This window comes from Hypanus sabinus, assembly GCF_030144855.1.
Source record: "Hypanus sabinus isolate sHypSab1 chromosome X2 unlocalized genomic scaffold, sHypSab1.hap1 SUPER_X2_unloc_28, whole genome shotgun sequence".
NCBI classification, from domain to species: Eukaryota; Metazoa; Chordata; class Chondrichthyes; order Myliobatiformes; family Dasyatidae; genus Hypanus; species Hypanus sabinus.
In genome coordinates, this window is record NW_026778999.1 from 18,122 (window position 1) to 38,295 (window position 20,174).

Here is a 20,174-nt window from a genome sequence, read left to right on the forward strand (position 1 = left end):
TCAAGACTGTCCGGTGGTTGAATCTCTATCACCTCTCTTGGACAGGTCGGCTCTCCCTGCCTCTGGAGTGCTTCCCAGCCCTTTCTCCATCTGTGAAAATCATGTTTTCTCCCAGTAAACTTGGAAAGGGCCGTCGGTTTCAGTCTGATGGCTGGCGTGGGAAAATAGGAGGAAAGGCCCAACGCCGTTGGGGTTAGTCTTTCAGCATACTCCTTTCTTTCTTGGAAAACTCCTTGGGGATGTGGAGTTCGAGCCCCTTTAGGCGACTCAGAAGGTGCTTCCGATCACCTGGCGGGATCCATCATTTCCACCGACCATGCACCTCCTTCGCTGTCTGTACCAGTCCTTGCAGGTGGTTAAGCATGAAGTCATACGCCTCCTGGTGGACATCGGGTTGTACAACAGCGACGTTTTCAGATTCATCCTCTCCAGCTCAACATTTCCAAAGTTGTTCCAAAGAGTCTCCTGGATTAGGCTTCTGATCTCCTTCAGTTTCAACTCACACTCATTTGCCGTCTTTGCCAGGTCGGCTTTTTGCTGTTCAGTGAACACGGCTACTATCTCTGCGTTCAGCTCCGCCTCCCGTTCCGCAATGAATCCGGCCTCCACATCATCATTGGGTTCCATGACTTTCTCGGCTTCTGTTGTGAGTTTATTGAAACTGACTCTGAGATCCTCTTCAGACATGTTTTGATCGACCCTGGTAATACTGTTGGCCAGACGAGAAAGTAATCATTTTGCTGTCGTTCGCTTTACCTCGAGTTGTTCAACTGATTTCCCAATAGCCTGATCAGCCATGTTTGATTCCGCCTACAGGCTGTTCACAGGTGAAAGGGCAAGTACAACTTTTTAATGGTGCTTTGATGTTGTTTTATCTTAATATAATTTTCTTCCTTTTTAAGGATTCCAAGTTATTGCTCCTACTGCTCCAGCTCAAGGCTCCCAGATTTCTGTTTCCTGGTCCTCCAGTTTCCCGGTCAAAAAGGTTTTTTTCCGCCACTGTCAAGCAGCATTTTCACTGTAAAGCAGTGTTTTCACCGTCAACACACACAAAACGCTGGTGGAACGCAGCAGGCCTGGCAGCAACTATAAGGAGAAGCGTTGTGTGTGTTGCTTAAATTTCCAGCATCTGGGGATTTCCTCGAGTTTGCCTTTTCACTGTCAACCAGTTTTTCACTGTCAAGTCGGAGTTCTTGTTCTGTTGTTTGAACATGTGCAGCCTCCCCACTTGAAAGAGATTGAATGCGCCTACCTAAAGGTTTTTAACCGGATTCCACTCAATGACCAAACAACTTTTCCTTATATTTTTCGCAACTGCGGCAGTTTTATAGTTCCGTTTGTACTTAGTCATAAGTCATAAAAAATATCATAAGTAATCAGTCATAAGTTGTAATTAGGTTAAGGTTAAGGTGAAGGTGAAAAACTGGCTGCCTCTCGGATTTTGAAGACGAATTCGGACCTGCACCTCGGTTTCTCTACTGAACCGTTATGGATGGCCTCCGACCGGGCGAACTCTCTCGAAGGTTCGCGAGCTCTTAAGCCCCACGTCATCTCCAAGAAGCGCCTGCGCGCGGTGGGCCCCGTATCGGAGTTACCTCAAACGCAGTGACAGCGGTGCTCTTCTCCATGAAACGGGCTCAAGTTATTTAAAGTTCGGCATCTTACCGCAGATTCCAACGCTGCTCTCGGACTGCCGGCGTGATGATGCAGGGTCCGCCAAACTGTTTCAGGCAGTAGGTTATGTCTGGTCTATCAGTAAATTCTTGTTCTTGCTTTTAACCATATAAATATTATTTTCTTTTGCCTCTGGGTCCCAATGCTTTCTAGCAACTCAAGTTTGACTTGACACTCACCTTACTCCCCACCGCTTCGCCATCTCACCACAATACCACAAGTCATAGGAACTGAAATACTCATTCTGTCCATTGAGTCTTCTCCACCATTCGATCACGACTGTTGGATTATCCCTCTAAATCCCATTCTGCTGCCTTTGCCCCGTCACCTTTGACACTCTTATTAATCAACAACCCACCATTTATTTACTTAAAGCCCATTACTCCGCTGGGTTTAGGACAGCAATGAAGAGGTTCACCAGGATGTTGTCTGGATTAGAGACATGAGCTGCTGTGTAAGGAGAGTTCGGACAAACTTGGGCTGCTTCTCTGACGTGGAGGAGGCTCAGGGTGACCTGATACGGCTTGATAAGATTAAAAGAGATATAGATAGAGTAGATAGCTGCCATTTTAAATATTCGGGTCAAAATACCCGATACCAGACAGCATGCATTTAAGTAGATGAGGGGCCTGTGGAATTTTTTGCCAGTGACGGCACAGATGCCAAGTCATTATTTAAAGCAGAGGTTGATCGGTGCTTGATTAGTAAAGGCATCAAAGGTCATGGGGAGAGGGCAGGGAATGGGGTTGAGAAGGGAAATAAAAGACATTCGGACAGACTCATTTAGGGGCTCTTGTCTGGCACGGAGCAGTGGGGCTGAACACCGGTTCGTTTTCCACTCTCGGACCTTCACTGAGACCATTTCCCATCAGTACATGTTTTACCAACAGTACATTTCAATGTTCAAGTTCAATGTAAATTCGTTATCAAAACGTGTTAAGCAGAAGTTATCGAACAATTCCTTTTCTTGTTGGCAAGGTAACTCAATGCTCACCCCCAGCCTGGGGGAGGGAATGGGACCAATTCCAGAGGGGGAGGGTTGGGTGAGTGTGAGACTTTGTGAAGGAGTCCTAACTCCATCCTCCTCATTCCCATTCCCCTTCTCACTCCCCTCCCTCCCACTCCACTGATGTGTTTGTGAGAGACAGAGAGACCTGTGTGCCCAGTCACATTCCGTTAGTGATGTGCTGTCCCTACTCACACTCCTCACTCCTCTGTACACAGCAATCCTCACAAGCTCAAATGATCCAAAAATCTTATCCCCTCCCTCCTGAACCAACTCTTTAGCAACGTGTTAAACTGTATAATCTTCTGATCCCTGCCACATCACACTGATGGCAGTCCTGAAATCACTGGCCTGGAGGAGCTGCCCTTTCAATTAGCAACTCACTCCCTCAACTCCCTTTACAGAACCTCGTTACTCTACCAGACCATATCATTGTTACCCACATGGACCGCGACCTTCACTGTCCACCCTCCTGAGGAATGCTGAGCACTCAACCTGAGATGACCCAGATGCCAGCATGCAGGAGGGAACACACCATCCTGGAATTTCATTCTCACCTACAGTACATCCTGTCAGTTCCCTGAGCTAACAAGCCACGTATCAACACAGCTCGCCTCTTCTCCTCCCTTCCCTTCTCAGTCTCAGAGTCATGCTCAGTGCCAGAGACCCTATTGCTGTGACTTTTCTTTGCCAGGTCATCCCACCATCCCCGACTGTACCTAAAGTGATACCTGTGTTGTTCAGAGGGATGGGCACAGGGGGAAACAGAGAGTCCAGTTTCTTCCTCACTGTCACCCAGTTCCCTGTGCCGTGCACCTTGGGTGCAAATACCTCTCAAATGTCCTACCTATCACCCCTTCAGCCTCCTGAATGATCTGGAGTTCATCCAGTTCCAGCTGCAACTCCGTAATGTGGATTGTTCGGAGCTGAAGCTGGATGCCCTTCTCACAGGTGTAGTTATCAGGGACACAGGAGGGTCCCCGGCCTTCCCACATCCCACAAAGCAGCTTTCCAGCACCCTGCCTGTCATCTCCACTGTTTCAACTAAGAAAATGTAAAGGGGCAAAAATAATTCTACCTCCATCATGATTTTGCCTTCTCTGACTGACTGCTCTCCCCACTGAATTAAAGAATTAAAGCCTCAAAGTCTCCGCTCCAACTCTGTCCACTCCATCAGTGACCGCTCCACTTGCTCCTGCTAATAAAGGTTTCCTTGATAATCCATCCTGACTGTGGAGTGGCCACTGTTGAAAGCTCAAAAATAACCTGCCCTGAACCACTGCCTTTAATACACCATTGGTGAACCTGAGTGAATTGCGTCCTCTCAAGCTTCTGATCTCTCCAATTCACGTTGGGTCAAAGCTCGGTACGGGGACACAAGGATGAATGACTGATTGAAACCCATCCCAGTCAGAGCAGGTGACCACCCTCACCACAGTGTGAACCCACCACTGTCTCTGCAGTGTGGATCAGTGTGTGAATGCCTTCCCACAGTCTGAGCAGGTGACCACCCTCCCCACAGTGTGAACCCACCACTGTCTCTGCAGTGTGGATCAGTGTGTGAATGCCTTCCCACACTCTGAGCAGTTGATGTTCAGTCAGTTGAGATGTCTGAGCGAATTCATTCCCACAATCAGAACAGGTGACTGGCATCGCCCAGTGTGAACTCGCTGATGGACTTTGAAGCCTGATGACCGAGTGAATCCCTTTCCACAATCTGAGCAGGTGAACGGTTTCTCCCCAGTGTGAGTTCGGCAGTGCCTCACCAGGTTGGATGACGCAGTGAACCCCTTCCCACATTCACAGCACGTGAATGGCTTCTCCCCAGTGTGAATTCAGCAGTGCTTCACAAGGGAGTATGAATCAGCGAATCCCTTCCTACATTCAGAGCAGCTGAACGGTTTCTCCCCAGTGTGAATTCGCTGATGTACATTCAGATGAGACGACTGAGTGAATCCCTTCCCACATTCAGAGCATGTGAATGGCTTCTCCCCAGTGTAAATTCGGCAGTGCTTCACAAGGTGGGATGAGTCAGTGAATCCCTTCCCACATTCAGAGCATGTGAATGGCTTCTCCCCAGTGTGAATTCGGCAGTGCTTCACAAGGTGGGATGAGTCAGTGAATCCCTTCCCACATTCACAGCACGTGAATGGCTTCTCCCCAGTGTGAATACGGCAGTGCTTCACAAGGGAGAATGAATCAGTGAATCCCTTCCCACATTCAGAGCATGTGAATGGCTTCTCCCCAGTGTGAATTCGGCAGTGCTTCACAAGGTGGGATGAATCAGTGAATCCCTTCCCACATTCAGAGCAGCTGAACGGTTTCTCCACAGTGTGAATTCGCTGATGTACTTTCAGATGAGTTGATTGGGTGAACCCCTTGCCACATTGAAAGCAGCTGAACGGTTTCTCCCCAGTGTGAACTCGCTGATGTTCAGTCAGTTGAGATGACCGAGCAAATCCTTTCCCACATTCAGAGCAAGTGAACGGCCTCTCCCCAGTGTGAACTCGGTAGTGTCTCACAAGTTTGGATGAGTCACTGAATCCCTTCCCACATTCAGAGCAAGTGAATGGCCTCTCCCCGGTGTGAACTCGCTGGTGTCTCTGTAGTGTGGATGAACGAGTGAATCCCTTCCCACAGTCTAAGCAGGTGAACAACATCTTTTCAGTGTGAACTCACTGGTGTTCATTCAGTTGAGATGATTCAGTGAATCCTTTCGCACACAGAGCAGGTGATTGGCCTCTCCCCGTTATGAACTTGCTGGTGTCACTGTGGCATGGTTTAGTGTGTGAATACCTTCCCACCATGTAAACAGGTTACTGTCTTCTCACTGGGGAATTTTCAGATGTATATTTAGCACCGACGACAGAATGAATTGCTTCCTGCTGTCAGAACAGGTGGAGCATCTCACTGTGGTGTGAACTTGCTGATGTATCTTCAGGCTGGTTGACTGAGTAGTTCCCCTCCCTCACACAGAGCAGGTGAATGGCCTCTCCCCACTGTGAACTCACTGGCGAGTCTGCGGGTAGGCTGTGAGTGAATCCCCTCCCTCACACAGAGCAGGTGAATGGCCTCTCCTCACTGTGAACTCACTGGCGAGTCTGTGGGTAGGCTGTGAGTGAATCCCCTCCCTCACACAGAGCAGGTGAATGGCCTCTCCCCACTGTGAACTCACTGGCGTGTCTGTGGGTAGGCTGTGAGTGAATCCCCTCCCTCACACAGAGCAGGTGAATGGCCTCTCCCCACTGTGAACTCACTGGCGTGTCTGTGGGTAGGCTGTGAGTGAATCCCTTCCCTCACACAGAGCAGGTGAATGGCCTCTCCCCACTGTGAACTCACTGGCGTGTCTGTGGGTAGGCTGTCAGTGAATCCCCTCCCACACTGAGAGAAGGAGAATGATATCTCACTGCGATCAATCATCTGGCAATTCAGACAGTCAGATGTTTGAATCCCTTCTACAATCAATGGGTTGAAGAACTGATCTCCAGTGAGCAAATGCTGGTGTGTTCTCAGCACCCCGGTTCCTGTGGATAACACTGAGTTACAACAGAAAACTTCATTTCAGACACAAAACACATTTCCAGCTGGGATGAGATAATTCTTCATCTCCAAGGATTGACAATAGATGTGTCCGTCTTGCAAAGAAAATATTTGGCCAATCCTTATATATCCGTAAATAGACAGCCCATGCACAAGTGTTCTGCCATTTCAAACCTGTAAAAATATTTGAAAGGACATCAATAGGTGAAGGACAGTTTTTCAGGTGAGATTTTGGTCTGTGGTGAGAACATAAGAAAAAGGAGCAGGAGAACATCATCTGGCCCGTCTCCACCAACCTGCCTTTTCCCCATCGCCCTTCATTCCCCTTCTTTGCAAACATCTATCCAACCTCGTCTCAAATGCATTTACTGAGGTAGCCTCCACTGCTTTATTGGGCGGAGAAATCTATAGATTCCCAACTCTTGGGGGAAATCTTCATCTCCATCCCAAATGCCCCGAAAGTTAAAGTGATGTCCTCTAGTTCTACTCTCAACTACCAGTGGAAACAACTTTTCTACCTCTACCTTAACTATCTGAATCATAATTTTGCATGTTTCTATAAGATCATCTCTCAATGTGAGCTCTGGCATCAGAATATCACCCAGTTCATCTCATGTTGAGATATACCACAGGTGACTGTGGGAAGCAGATGGAGTTCAACCTGGTGGTTCATTTCGGTAGGTCCAATTTGAAGACAGAATACAATATTAATGATAGGACTCTTGGCAGTTTCGAGGAGCAGCTAGATCGTGGGATCTGTGTCAATAGTTCATGCAAAGCTGCTACGCAGCTGGACAATGTTTTTAAGAAGGCCTTCATCAGCCATGGGACTGAATTCAAAAGTGGTGAGGTACTACTACAGATATAAAAGGCCTTCGTTAGGCCCTACTTTTAGCACTGTGTTCAATTCTGATTACCTCACTACAGGAAAAAACACTCTAAATAGGGTGCAGAGGAGTTTGACAAGGATGTTGCTTGAATTGGAGAGCATGCCTTACAGGAGTAGGCTGAGTAAACTTTGGAGCGATGGAAGATGAGAGGGGACCTGAGAGAGTTGTATAAGATGATGAGAGGCATTGATCGTGTGGATAGCCAGAGGTTTCTCCCCAGGGCTGAACGAGCCAACATGAGGGGGCATAGTTTTAAGGTGCTTGGAAGTAGGTACAAGGGGGATACCAGAGGTAAGCTTTTTTTTCACTCTCTTTTCACACAGAGAGTGTCAGGTACATGGAATGCACTGCCAGCGACGGTGGAAAAGGTGGATACAATAAGGGTCTTTTCAGAGACTGTTCAGTAGGTACGTGGAGCTGGGAATAATAGAGGGATATTTGGTAGTGAAACTCTAGGCAGATTCTAGATGTTGGTTATATCGTCGGCATGAGGTTGTCATCCGAAGGGCCTGTAATGAATTGCAGACTTATGTTTCTGTGTTTCTATGTGAACTCCCCATCTTCTAACAAGGCATGGATCAAGTATCTTGACTGACCAACAAAATCTCTGATTGTATTCCTGTCTGTATGAGAAAGGGCTCTACTTCTGCCTTCAATCAACCTATGACTTGGCTCAGTCTGTCTCTGTCCTTTGGTATTATTTCAAGTTCATGTTCCACAACACGACAAAGTGAACTTGTTACTACATGTCTGATCCTGGAGATTTTCTAATTACTGGGATCCCCTCCCCCCAGCTGAGTGACAGTGATGAACCCATCGATGGCAATGCCAATGACTATGAAGGGGTGGGCAGTAGTTACTCTCATTGGAGTGTGGCACTTTTGTGATGTGAAAGCTACAAGTCACCTGTCATCGAGGACAAAGGTGTTTCATATCGTTATTTACCCAGAGAGAACTAAAGCTGACCGGTGGATTTTTTATGCTATACAATAGTAATTGACATTCTCACTGACTGGGAGGTAGACTCTTTAGAGAGTAACTGGACACTAAATTTTTGTTCCGAGGTTCTGATCCTCGGATTTGCATGGCTGGAAGTCGCTGCGTTAGGGACAATCTCTATGGGGACAACGCTGGCCTGTCAACCATGGCTGCCTCCTTACCCAGAAGACACCACGGCGGAGAAACCTGTCCATCAGCCATCGAAGGACCCAGCGATGCGCATGCGCCGGAGAAATGGCGGCGCCGCCAGCTCTCAACCGCCGTAAACTCCCCGTGGCTCGGGTAAATCGTGGGGCTGAGAGAGACGGAAAGGACTGGGACTGTCCTGAGGTGCGGGACCAGTGTGGACGGAGCTTATAGTAATTTTCCTTTAATCGCGGTTCAGACGCCGGTGATTAAGCTCCCACCCGCGGCCCCGCTCCTACCTGCGTCCGATCCCCGAGAGCCTCTCGTCTGCTCAGCGCATGCGCAACGTTCATGACGGGCTGTGCCGCCCACGCATGCGCATTTGTTTAAACCGGATAAAAAATCTGCAGACGCGGAAATCCAAAGCAACACCTGGAGGAACTCAGGGGGGCAGAAAGCAACTATGGAGAGGAGAGAACAGTCGGCGTTTCAGACCCACACCCTTCTTCAGGACTGGAAAGGAAGGGAGGGAGTCAGAATGTGGGGGGAGATGAAGTGATCGGGTAAACCGGGAGACGGGGAGAGTAAAGAGCTGAGAAGTTAATGAGTGAGAGAGATAAAGGGCTGGAAAATAATAATATTTTATTGACCCTGAGTGGGAAATTCATTCCGTTACAGCAGCAACATTTAGAAATACACTTAACAGTGAGCAGACTTTACTAATAAGAAAGTAGAGAATAGTAATATATACAGTAATACTGTACCAATGTGCAATAATATTGCATAAAATAATAATGCAGGGATTATTGAACTAAGATGTGTGTTCACCTATCGCAGAAAGATGAACTCTTGCATTTGGTAAGAAACAATTTCTCTAACTATGCTTGAGAGGGCGGGAATGAGTGAGTCTGTTGGAAAGAGGGATGGGGACTCTGCTGCCTGTCGGGTAAGTCAAGGAGAGGATATGACCGATTGTCCATAATCGGTAAGTTTATCAAAGAATGGATCCAGGTCTCCTGATGAGTTTATTTTGTCTTTTTGCACCGATGCTGCTCCCCCAACATAAAGCAGCAAAGAAGACTGCACTCGCTACAACAGACTTGTAAACGATCTGCACCAACCTGCCTCACACATTCAAGCATCTCGGCTTCATAGAAGACAAAGTCTACTCATCCCCTTCTTGAAAACAACCTTTCTGTTGGTTTTTCAGTCATGTCTTTACCCGAGGTGAACACCCAACTAATTGTCCTCCACCACAGTGACCTCTTCTCCCAGAATGTGTACAGGACTCATCACTGTCCTCTTCCCCCTAAAATCAATCACCATTTCCCTGGTTTCGGCCACATTCAGGAGCAGATGATTCCTCCCTCACTATTCCACAATCCTGTCCACCAGTCCTCTGTATCCCGACTCCTGCCCATCTCTAATGCACCCAACTACCGCAGAGTCATCAAAGAACTTCTGCAACTGGCCAGACTCAGAGTTGGACTGAAAGTCTGAGGAGTACAGTGTGTACAGAAACGGAGACAGGACAGTCCCTTGTGGGGCTCCAGTGACACTCACCTCCACCTCAGGCACAGAACCACCCGGCGGTACAAACTGGTCTCTATCAGTCAGGAAGGCGGTGATCCAGGAGAGAGTGGATTTGTCTGCACCCATTCTTTGCAATTTCTTGCTCAGAAGACTGGATGGATTACACTGAAGGCACTAGAGCGATTTAAAATTATGATTCTCACAATGCCACCAGCATCATTCCGGTAGGGGTAAGCTCGCAGCAACAGGTGGATGATAGATCACAGAAGCAAAGAGAATCTGCAGCACAACACAGGCCCTCCGGCCCACAAAGCTGAGCCCAACATGTCCTAGGCTTGCCCATAGCTCCATGTACCGGTCCAGGAGTCTCTGAAAAGACCCTACCGTTTCCACCTCCACCACGGTCGCCGGCAGCCCATTCCACGCACTCACCACTCTCTGCGTAAAAACACACAGGTCCCTGACATCTCCTCTGTATCTACTTCCAAGCACCTTCAGAATACCTCCATTCGTGCTCGCCAGTTCAGCCCTGGGAAAAAGCCTCTGACTATCCACATGATCAATGCCTCTCATTATCTTGTACACCTCCATCAGGTCACCTCTCATCCTCCGTCGCTCCAAGGAGAAAAGCCAGGTTCACTCAACCGATTCTCATAAGGCATGCTCCCCAATCCAGGCAACATCCTTGTAAATCTCCTCTGCACCCTTTCTATGGTTTTCACATCCTTCCTGTAGTGAGGCGACCAGAAATGAGCAGAGTAATCAGAGTGAGGTCTGACCAGGGTCATATATAGGTGCAACATTACCTCTCAGCTCTTAAACCCATGCACCGCGTGCCTTCTTTACCACAAATACAACCTGTGTAGCAGCTTTGAGTGTCCTGTGAACCCGGACCCCAAGATCCCTCTGATCCTCCACACTACCTAGAGTCTTACCATTGATACTACGTTCTGCCATCATGTTTGACCTACCAGATGAACTACCTCACACTTCTCTGGGTTGAACTTCATCTGCCTCTTCTCAGCCCAGTTTTGCATCCGATCAATGTCCCATTGTAAGCTGTGACATTCCTGGGCGATCTCTACTCTCTTTCTTGGAAAAGGGAACAGCATCTGCATCCCTCCAATCGTCTGAAACGTCTCCCGTCCTCATTGATGATGTAAAGATCATCGCCAGAGGCTCAGCAATCTGCTCCCTCACTTCCCACAGTGTCCTGGGGTACATCCCATTGGGTGCCGGTGGCTTGTCCAACAGATGCTTTCCAAAAGCTCCAGCACATGGGATTGTCCACTCCTGACACACAGTAATCCAGAATGACACACAGAACACAGAAAAAAACGGCGAAACGTAGGAGCTGCAGCAACAAGCTGTCACAAGCGCAGCACCATCTTAGAGTGTGAGTAGCCTGGAGTGTCCCGTCTGACAGTGACTGGTCAGGGTAGGAGACAGCCGGAGAGTCTACATCTGCTGACCCGTCTGACAGTGACTGGTCAGGGTAGGAGACAGCCGGAGAGACGACATCTGCTGACCCGTCTGACAGTGACTGGTCAGGGTAGGAGACAGCCGGAGAGACTACATCTGCTGACCCGTCTGACAGTGACTGGTCAGGGTAGGAGACAGCCGGAGAGACTACATCTGCTGACCCGTCTGACAGTGACTGGTCAGGGTAGGAGACAGCCGGAGAGACTACATCTGCTGACCCGTCTGACAGTGACTGGTCAGGGTAGGAGACAGCCGGAGAGACTACATCTGCTGACCCGTCTGACAGTGACTGGTCAGGGTAGGAGACAGCCGGAGAGAATACATCTGCTGACATGTCTGACAGTGACTGGTCAGGGTAGGAGACAGCCGGAGAGACCACATCTGCTGACCCGTCTGACAGTGACTGGTCAGGGTAGGAGACAGCCGGAGAGACCACATCTGCTGACCCGTCTGACAGTGACTGGTCAGGGTAGGAGACAGCCAGAGAGACTACATCTGCTGACCCGTCTGACAGTGACTGGTCAGGGTAGGAGACAGCCGGAGAGACCACATCTGCTGACCCGTCTGACAGTGACTGGTCAGGGTAGGAGACAGCCAGAGAGACTACATCTGCTGACCCGTCTGACAGTGACTGGTCAGGGTAGGAGACAGCCGGAGAGACCACATCTGCTGACCCGTCTGACAGTGACTGGTCAGGGTAGGAGACAGCCGGAGAGACTACATCTGCTGTCCTGTCTGACAGTGACTGGTCAGGGTAGGAGACAGCCGGAGAGACCACATCTGCTGACCCGTCTGACAGTGACTGGTCAGGGTGGGAGACAGCCGGAGAGACTACATCTGCTGACCCGACTGACAGTGACTGGTCAGGGTAGGAGACAGCCGGAGAGACCACATCTGCTGACCCGTCTGACAGTGACCGCAGGTCAGGGTAGGAGACAGCCGGAGAGACTTCATCTGCTGACCCGTCTGACAGTGACCGCAGTTCAGGGTAGGAGATGTCGTGGTTTCTCCTGCCCCAGAAATGACCAAGAGACGCAGAAGATTCTTCAAGAAGGGTTAAACTTTAATTTGCAAATCAAAGCTGAGACAGTCATTGAGCTAGTCTCTGATTGCCCACCGATCCTTGTACATAACATTTTTATAGCAATCTCTTGGTTTAGTTGCATTAGCATATCCGATCGGTCTACAGTTGCGTATCACAAGTACGTCCACCACTATTGTTTCTACCCATTGATTTAATCATGTTCTAAGCTACATCTCTTCGCTCGCCTCTCATTAACACACCATTGTCTTCTACATTCTTAAGATTTCATTCTCCTACTAAATTGGGTACATGTACTCAGCTCCGATGTCACTATTGGAGTATAAAAGTATAAATTTTGCTGTGTAACCAAAACTATGAAGTCAGTTTTGAAACTTGCTATTTGCTATTCTCCTAGTAGAATGAAATCTTAAGAATGTAGAAGACAATGGTGTGTTAATGAGAAGTAGCTAAAGAGATGTAGATTCGAACATAATTAAGTCACATAATCCTAGGACGACTAATTGCTATGCATGTATCCTAAAAATGCAGAAGACAATGGTGTGTTAATGAGAGGTAGCTAAAGAGATGTAGATTAGAACATTGGTCCGTTCTGAGTTTGCTATTTGCTACACATGTACCCAATTTAGTAGGAGAATGAAATCTTAAGAATGTAGAAGACAATGGTGTGTTAACGAGAGGCAGCTAAGAGATGTAGATTAGAACACGATTGGGTCAATGGGACGTACGTTTAGTACGTGTGAAACTGGACCAGGGGATTGATATAAAAATGCTGTGTCCGGGGATCGGTGGGCAATCAGCGACTAGCTCAATGACTGTCTCAGCTTTGATTTGCAAATTAAAGTTTAACCCTTCTTGAAGAATCTTCTGCGTCTCCTGGTCACTTGTGAGGCACGAAAAACCACGACATCACAAGGATTGTTACAGAAACTCTTTCCCACCAAATGTAATCAGAATACAACCGTTCATTTACTGCAACAGGAGAACACACATCGTAGTTCAATAGTCTCTGCGTTATTATTTAATATATAATTATTGTGTATATTGTAAATCTTTATTTTTAGTAAAGTCTGCACAGTGCTAAGTATGTTTTTAAATGTTGCTGCTGTAACGAAAGAATTCCCCACTCTGGATTAATAGTATTTAATAATAATAATTCTCCACCCCTTTATCACTCTCACCAATCAACTTCTCAGCTCTTCACTCCTCCCCGTCTCCCTGTTTACCCTATCACCTCACCTTCCCCCAGATTCTTACTCCCTCCCTTCCTTTCCAGTCCTGAAGAAGGGTCTCGGTCTGAAACGCCGACTGTTCTCTCCTCTCCATAGTTGCTGCCGGCCCCTTTTAATTTCCTCCAGCATTTCCCCTCTTTTGCTTTGGATTTCCGCATCTGCAGATTTTCTCGTTTGCTCAAATGCGCATGCGCAGAGGTCTGAGGCGGTACTACCTATCGCGCATGCGCTCAGTCGGCGTGAGGCTCACAAGGACCGGCTGCAGGTAGGAGGGGTCTCCGGGAGGGAATTAATCTCCGGTGTCTGAGACGCGATTGAAGGGCTATTACTGTGAGCTCTTGCCGCACTGGTCCTGCATCCCAGGACAGCCCAGGTCCGGTGCCTCTTCCTCAGCCCCACGAACCGTCCCGGGCCTCGGGGAGCTGACGAGCGCTGGAGCCGCCGCCATTTCTGCGGCGCATGCGCATCGCGAGAACGTTCGGTGGCTGACAGACCGGTTTCTCGTTCGTGCGGCCTTCTGGGTAAAGCGGCAGCCATGCGTGACTCTGCCAGCGTTGTCCCTACAGTCGGAGGAAATGAGAGCGAATGTCTCTCTCAAACTCTGCCGAGGTCCAGCTGTATACATGCAAGGATTAGTAATTCGGAACAAAAATATATTTTCTAGTTAATCTTGGATGAAAAGCCTGCCTTCCAATCAATTAAATTGTCAATTAGTGCTGTATGGCAAAAAAAATCCTTCCGTCAGATTTAGTTCCCGCTGGGTAAGTAACCCCTTTGTCCTCGAGGACAAGTGACTTGTGGCTTTCACATCACAAAAGTGCCACATTCCAATGAGAATAACTGCTGCCCTCCCATTCAGGATTGCTGGCATTGACATTAATGGATTCATCACTATCAATCAGCTGGGGTGGGGATCCGAGTAATTAGGTAATCTCTGGGATTCTATATGTTGTGACAAGTGATCTTGGTAGTGTTGTGGAGCATGGCCAGGACTTGAAATAATCCCAAAGGACAGAGACAAATTGAGCCAAGTCATAGGTTGATTGAACGCAGAAACATCCTCATACAGACAGGAATACAGAGAATTTAATGGTCAGCCAGGATAACTGATCCATGCCTTGTTAGAAGATGAGGAGTTCATATAGAGACAGAAATCCACAGTGTAATTACAATTTCCCTACCACATAGCCCATGTACCTATCTAAAAGTCTCTGAAAAGTTCCTATTGTACCCACCCTTTGTGTGAAAAACATACCTCTGACATCACCCTTGTACCTACTTCCAAGCACCATAAAACTATGCCCCCCACCCATCTCAGCCATTTCACTCTTGGGAAAAAGCTTCTTGCTATCCACACGATCAATGCCCCTCATCATCTTATTCACCTCTATCAGGTCACCTCTCATCTTCCTTCGCTCCGAAGTTCACTCAACCTATTCACATGAGGCATATTCTTCAATCCATGCAACATCCTTGTAAATCTCCTCTGCACTCTGTCTATAGTATCCACATCCTTCCTGTATTGAGGGGACCAGAACTGAACACAGTACCAAAGGTGAGGTCTAACTCAGTCCTTATATCTGTAAATCTCCTCTGCCCTCTGTCTATAGTATCAACATCCTTTCTGTATTGAGGGACCAGAACTGAACACGGTACCAAAAGTCAGGTCTAACTCAGTCCTTATTTCTGTAAATCTCCTCTGCCCTCTGTCTCTAGTATCCACGTCCTTCCTGTATTGAGGGGACCAGAACTGAACACAGTACCAAAAGTGAGGTCTAACTAAGGCCTTATATCTGTAAAGTTACCTCTGGCATTTGAACTCGGTCCCATTGTTGATGAAGGCCTTCTTAACAACACTGTCAACCTGCCCAGCAGCTTTGTGTGCACGATTGAGACGGACCCCAAGATCTCACTGATCCTCCACCCTGTCAAGAGTCCTAACATTATTGTTGTATTCTGTCTTCAAATGTCACCTACTGAAAGGAACCACTGGGTTGAACTCCATCTGTCACTTCCCAGCCCAGTTCTGCATCCTATTGATGTCCGGCTGTAACCTCCAGACTATCCACAACAACCCCAACATTTGTGTAATCGACAAACTTACAAACCCACCCTTCTAGAAACATAGGAAACTACAACAAGATACAGGCCTTTCGGCCCACTTAGCCCTCTATTTTACTAAGCTCCATGTACCTATCCAAAAGTCTCTTAAAAGACACTATCATATCTGCCTCCACCACCGGCGCCAGCAGCCCATTCCACTCACTCACCACTCTCTGAGTAAAAGACTTATGACTGACAAACTCCTCTGTTCCTACTCCCCAGCACCTTAGACCTGTGTCCTCTTGTGGCAACCATTTCCGACCTGGGAAAAAGCCTCTGACTATCCACACTATCATGCCTCTCATCATCTTATACACTACTTCCTCATCAAGGTCATTTGTAAAAGTTACAAAGAGGAGGGGTCCCGGAAAAGATCCCTGCTGAACTGCACTGGTCACCGTCCTTCATACAGCATCTACATCCACCCTTTGCCTTCTGTGGGCAAGCCAATTCTGGATCCACAAAGCAAGGTCACCTTGGATCCTTGCCTCATTCATTTCTCAATGAGCTTTGCTTGAGGAACCCTATCAAAAGTCTTACTGAAAGCCACGTCCACTACATCCAATGCTCTACCTTCATCACTGTGCTTTGTTGCATCTTCAAAGAATTCAATCCGGTTCGGAAGGCATGACCTGCCCTTAACAAAGCCATGCTGACTATCCGTGATCGGATTATGTCTCTCCAAATGTTTGAAGTCCTGCCTCCCCGGATCTTCTCCAACCACTTGCCCACCACTGAAGCAAGACTTCATAAGACCATAAGATACAGGAGCAGAAGTAGGCCATTTGGCCCATCGAGACTGCACCGCCATTCAATCATGGGCTGATCCAATTCTTCCAGTCATCCGCATTCCCCTGCTTTCACTCAATACCCTTCGATGCCCTGGCTAATCAAGAAACTATCTATCTCTGCCTTAAAAACACCCAATGACTAGGCCTCCACAGCCACTTGTGGCAACAAATTCCACAGATTTACAACCCTCAGACTAAAGTAATTTCTCCGCATCTCAGTTCCGAAAGGTCGTCCTTCAATCCTGAAGTCGTGCCCTCTTGTCCTAGACTCCCCTACCATGGGAAATAACTTTTCCATATCTCATCTGTTCAGGCCTTTTAATGTTCGGAGTGTTTCTATGAGAACTCCGTCATTCTCCTGAACTCCAGGGAATACAGCTCAAGAGCTGCCGGACGTTCCTCATGCGGTAACTGTTACGAACACAAAAGTCTCAGCAGCAGTGGAATGCCTGGAGTCTGGTTTTGCTGTTAACAAAACGCTATTTTATTAGTAACTACGTCATTTAGTAACTTAAACCAGGTAAATCAAGAGGTAATGCTGTTATGCATATATAGGTATAAATGCATAAATCCCCGAACTTCTTCAAGCTTAGGTGGTAAATGATACAGTCTTACGATGGTGTGGTAAGGAAATTCAATTTGGTCCACGGGATTGAAGTGAGAGAGAGAGAGAGAGATGTGTAATCCAAGTAAACAGATGTTGTCAATCCTCCTCGATGTCCTCCAAATCTTCCAAGTTAGCCAAACGTGACCAGCTTAAGAGCGCCATCTTCAAGTGATAATCTACCAACCCAGGCAAGGGTTAGACACACCGGTAGATTCCACAGGGTTGTCCTCAAACGCACTAATAATCATGGGTCGATTCTTCTAATCGATCCTCAGCCCCATCCTTGTGGGCACTTAAAAATTCAGTGGCAATTACGCCACCAACCTTTGTGCATCTGCGTGTACCACGAAAGAGACAGTTACACTTGTTTAAATGCTGGTGTACTGAACAACAGCTGTGTATCATGTAGTGTTCTCGTTCTTTCCCTCTCTCTCTCTCTCTCCCCTTTCCCCCTCTCTCTCCCCCCTCACTCCCTCTACTTGCACTGAACTTCTCTCTCTCTCTTACAGGCATGATTCTTAAAGGCACAGTCCATAATGAATAAAACTTAAGATTTCATCGCAATAACCATTTCATACCTGGGATCATTCTCGTGAATCTTCGCTGAGCATTCACCCAAAGTGAGGAGCCCAATCCTGTACACAATACTCCAAGTGTGGTCTCCCGAGTGCCTTATAAAGCCACAACATCACATCACTGCTCTTATATCCTATACCTCTAGAATTTTGCCTTATTCACAACCGGCTCAACCTGGAGGTTCACCTTTAGTGCATCTAGCACAAGGATTCCCAAGTCTCTTTGCATTTCTGCATTTTGAATTCTCTCCCCATTGAAATCATAGTCTGTCCATTTATTTCTTCCACCAAAGTGCATGACCACACACTTTCCAACATCGTATTACATTTACCACTTCTTTGCTATTCCCCTAAACTATCTATGTCTCTTTGCAGGCTCTCTGTTTCCTCAACACTACCCGCTCCTCCACCTATCTTTTTATCATCGGCAAATTTAGCCATAAATCCTTTCATATCATAGTCAAAATCATTGACATGTATCGTAAAAAGCAGTGGTCCCAACTCTGACCCCTGTGGAACTCCACTGGTAACAGAAGCCAGCCAGAATAGGATCCCTTTATTCCCACTCTCTGTTTTCTGCCGACCAGCCAATGCTCCACCCACTTTAATAACTTCCCTGTCATACCATGGGCTTTTATCTTGCTCAGCAGCCTCATGTGCAGCACATTGTCAAAGGCCTTCTGAACATCCAAGTACACCACGTCTACTGCATCTCCTTTGTCTACCCTGCTTGTAATTTCCTCAAAGAATTGCAGTAGTTTTGCCAGGCAGGATTTTCCTTTCAAGAAACCATGCTGGCTTTGGCCTATCTTGTCATGCGCCTCCAGGTACTCCATAATCTCATCCCTAACAATCGATTCCATCAACTGCCAACCATTGATGTCATGCTAACAGGTCTATAGTTCCCTTTCTGTTGCCTCTGACCCTTCTTAAATAGCGGAGTAACATTTGCTATTTTCCAGTCATCTGGTACAATGCCAGAATTTATTGATTCTTCAAAGATCATTGTTAATGCCTCCACAATCTTTCCAGCTATTTTCTTCAGAACCGGAGGGTGCATTGCATCAGGTCCTGGAGATTTATCCACCCTCAGACCATTAAACTTCCAGAGCACCTTCTGAGTCGTAATTGTCAGTGCACAAACTTCACTTCCCTGATACCCTTGAATGTCTGCTACGCATTCAGTTCCTCTTACTTCTCAGCAACTCTCATTACAATAAGTCCAGCGATATATTGTATTGGTCCTAAATCTACCCTCGACTCTTTTTACCCTTTATATATATATATATTTAAAAAAGCTTTCAGTATCTTCTTTGATATTAGTCACCAGCTTCCTCTCATAATTCATCTTTTCCTTCCGAATGACCTTCTGAGTTTTCTTTTGCAAGTTTTAAAAAGCTGGTGAAGCTGTCTTCCCACTAGCTCGAACTTCCTTGTTTGCCCTCTCTTTTGCTTTTACTTTGGCTCTGACTTCACTTGTCAGCCACAGTAGTGTCCTTCTTCCCTTTGAAAATTTCTTCTTATTTGGAATATATCTGTCTTGTATTTCCCTCATTATTTGCAGAAAATCCACCCATTCTGCTCTGCTGTCCTTCCTGCAAATGTCCCTTTTCAGTCGACTTCAGCCAGTTCCCCTCCCATCCATTGCAATTTCCTTTATTCCACTGAAATACTGACACATTGGTTTTATTTTTTCCCTCTCAAATTTCAATGTGAATTTGATCATATTGGGATCACCCAGTCCAGCATAGCCGATCCCCTCGTGGGCTCAACAACCAGCTGTTCTAAAAAGAAATCCCTTAGATATTCTACAAATTCTTTCTCTCGAGGTCCTCCCAATTCACTTTCATGTTAAAATTGCCAATGATTATCAATGTTATCATTGCCTTTCTGACAGGCCTTTTCTATCTCCTGCTGTAATTTGTAATCCACATCCCGACTGCTGTATGGAGATCTGTATACAACTGCCATTCCCCTCCCCATTTCGTAACTCAACCCGTAGAGACCCATGACCCCATCATGTGGATAGGGTGGTGAAGAAAGCTTTTGTTATGCTGGCCTTTATAAATAAGAGCATTGAGTTGGGATGTAGTGTTAAAACTGTACATGGCATTCGTAAGGCTGAATTTGGAGTATTGTGAACAGTTCCGGTCACTGAATTATAGGAACGATATCAACAAAATAGAGAGAGTACAGAGAAGATTTACTAGAATGTTACCTGGGTTTCAGCACCTAAGTCATAGGGAAAGGCTGAACAAGTTAGGTCTTTATTCTTTGGAGCATAGAAGGTTGAGGGGGGACTTGATAGAGGTATTTAAAATAATGAGGGGGATATATTGAGTTGACGTGGATAGGCTTTTTCCATTGTGAATAGGGGAGATTCAAACAAGTGGACATGATTTGAGAGTTGGGGGCAAAAGCTTAAGGAGGGAAATTCTTTACTCAGAGAGTGGTAGCTGTATGGAATGAGCTTCCAGTAGAAGTGGTAGAGGTAGGTTCGGTATTGTCATTTAAAGTAAAATTGGATAGGTATATGGACAGGAAAGGAATGGAGGGTTATGGGCTGAGTGCGGG

General features: G+C 47.0%; 2 protein-coding genes across 4 annotated transcripts in view; one reads left to right on the forward strand and one right to left on the reverse strand.

The window, feature by feature from the left end:
- LOC132385845 (gastrula zinc finger protein XlCGF8.2DB-like) lies at window positions 1-5,721 on the reverse strand. Its single transcript, XM_059958075.1, has one exon. It carries the CDS (start codon window positions 5,338-5,340, stop codon window positions 4,516-4,518), a length of 825 nt encoding a protein of 274 aa, XP_059814058.1. The 5' UTR covers window positions 5,341-5,721; the 3' UTR covers window positions 1-4,515.
- An 8,031-nt stretch (window positions 5,722-13,752) lies between these two features.
- LOC132385843 (zinc-binding protein A33-like) overlaps window positions 13,753-20,174 on the forward strand; it is a 139,093-nt gene continuing 132,671 nt past the window's right edge. Inside the window, exon 1 of one of the 3 annotated variants that reach the window (XM_059958073.1) lies at window positions 13,753-13,789. The gene's annotated coding sequence lies outside the window, so the exon portion shown is untranslated. The remainder of the gene's footprint in view (window positions 13,790-20,174) is intronic. The other 2 variants (XM_059958074.1, XM_059958072.1) reach the window with 2 other exon arrangements.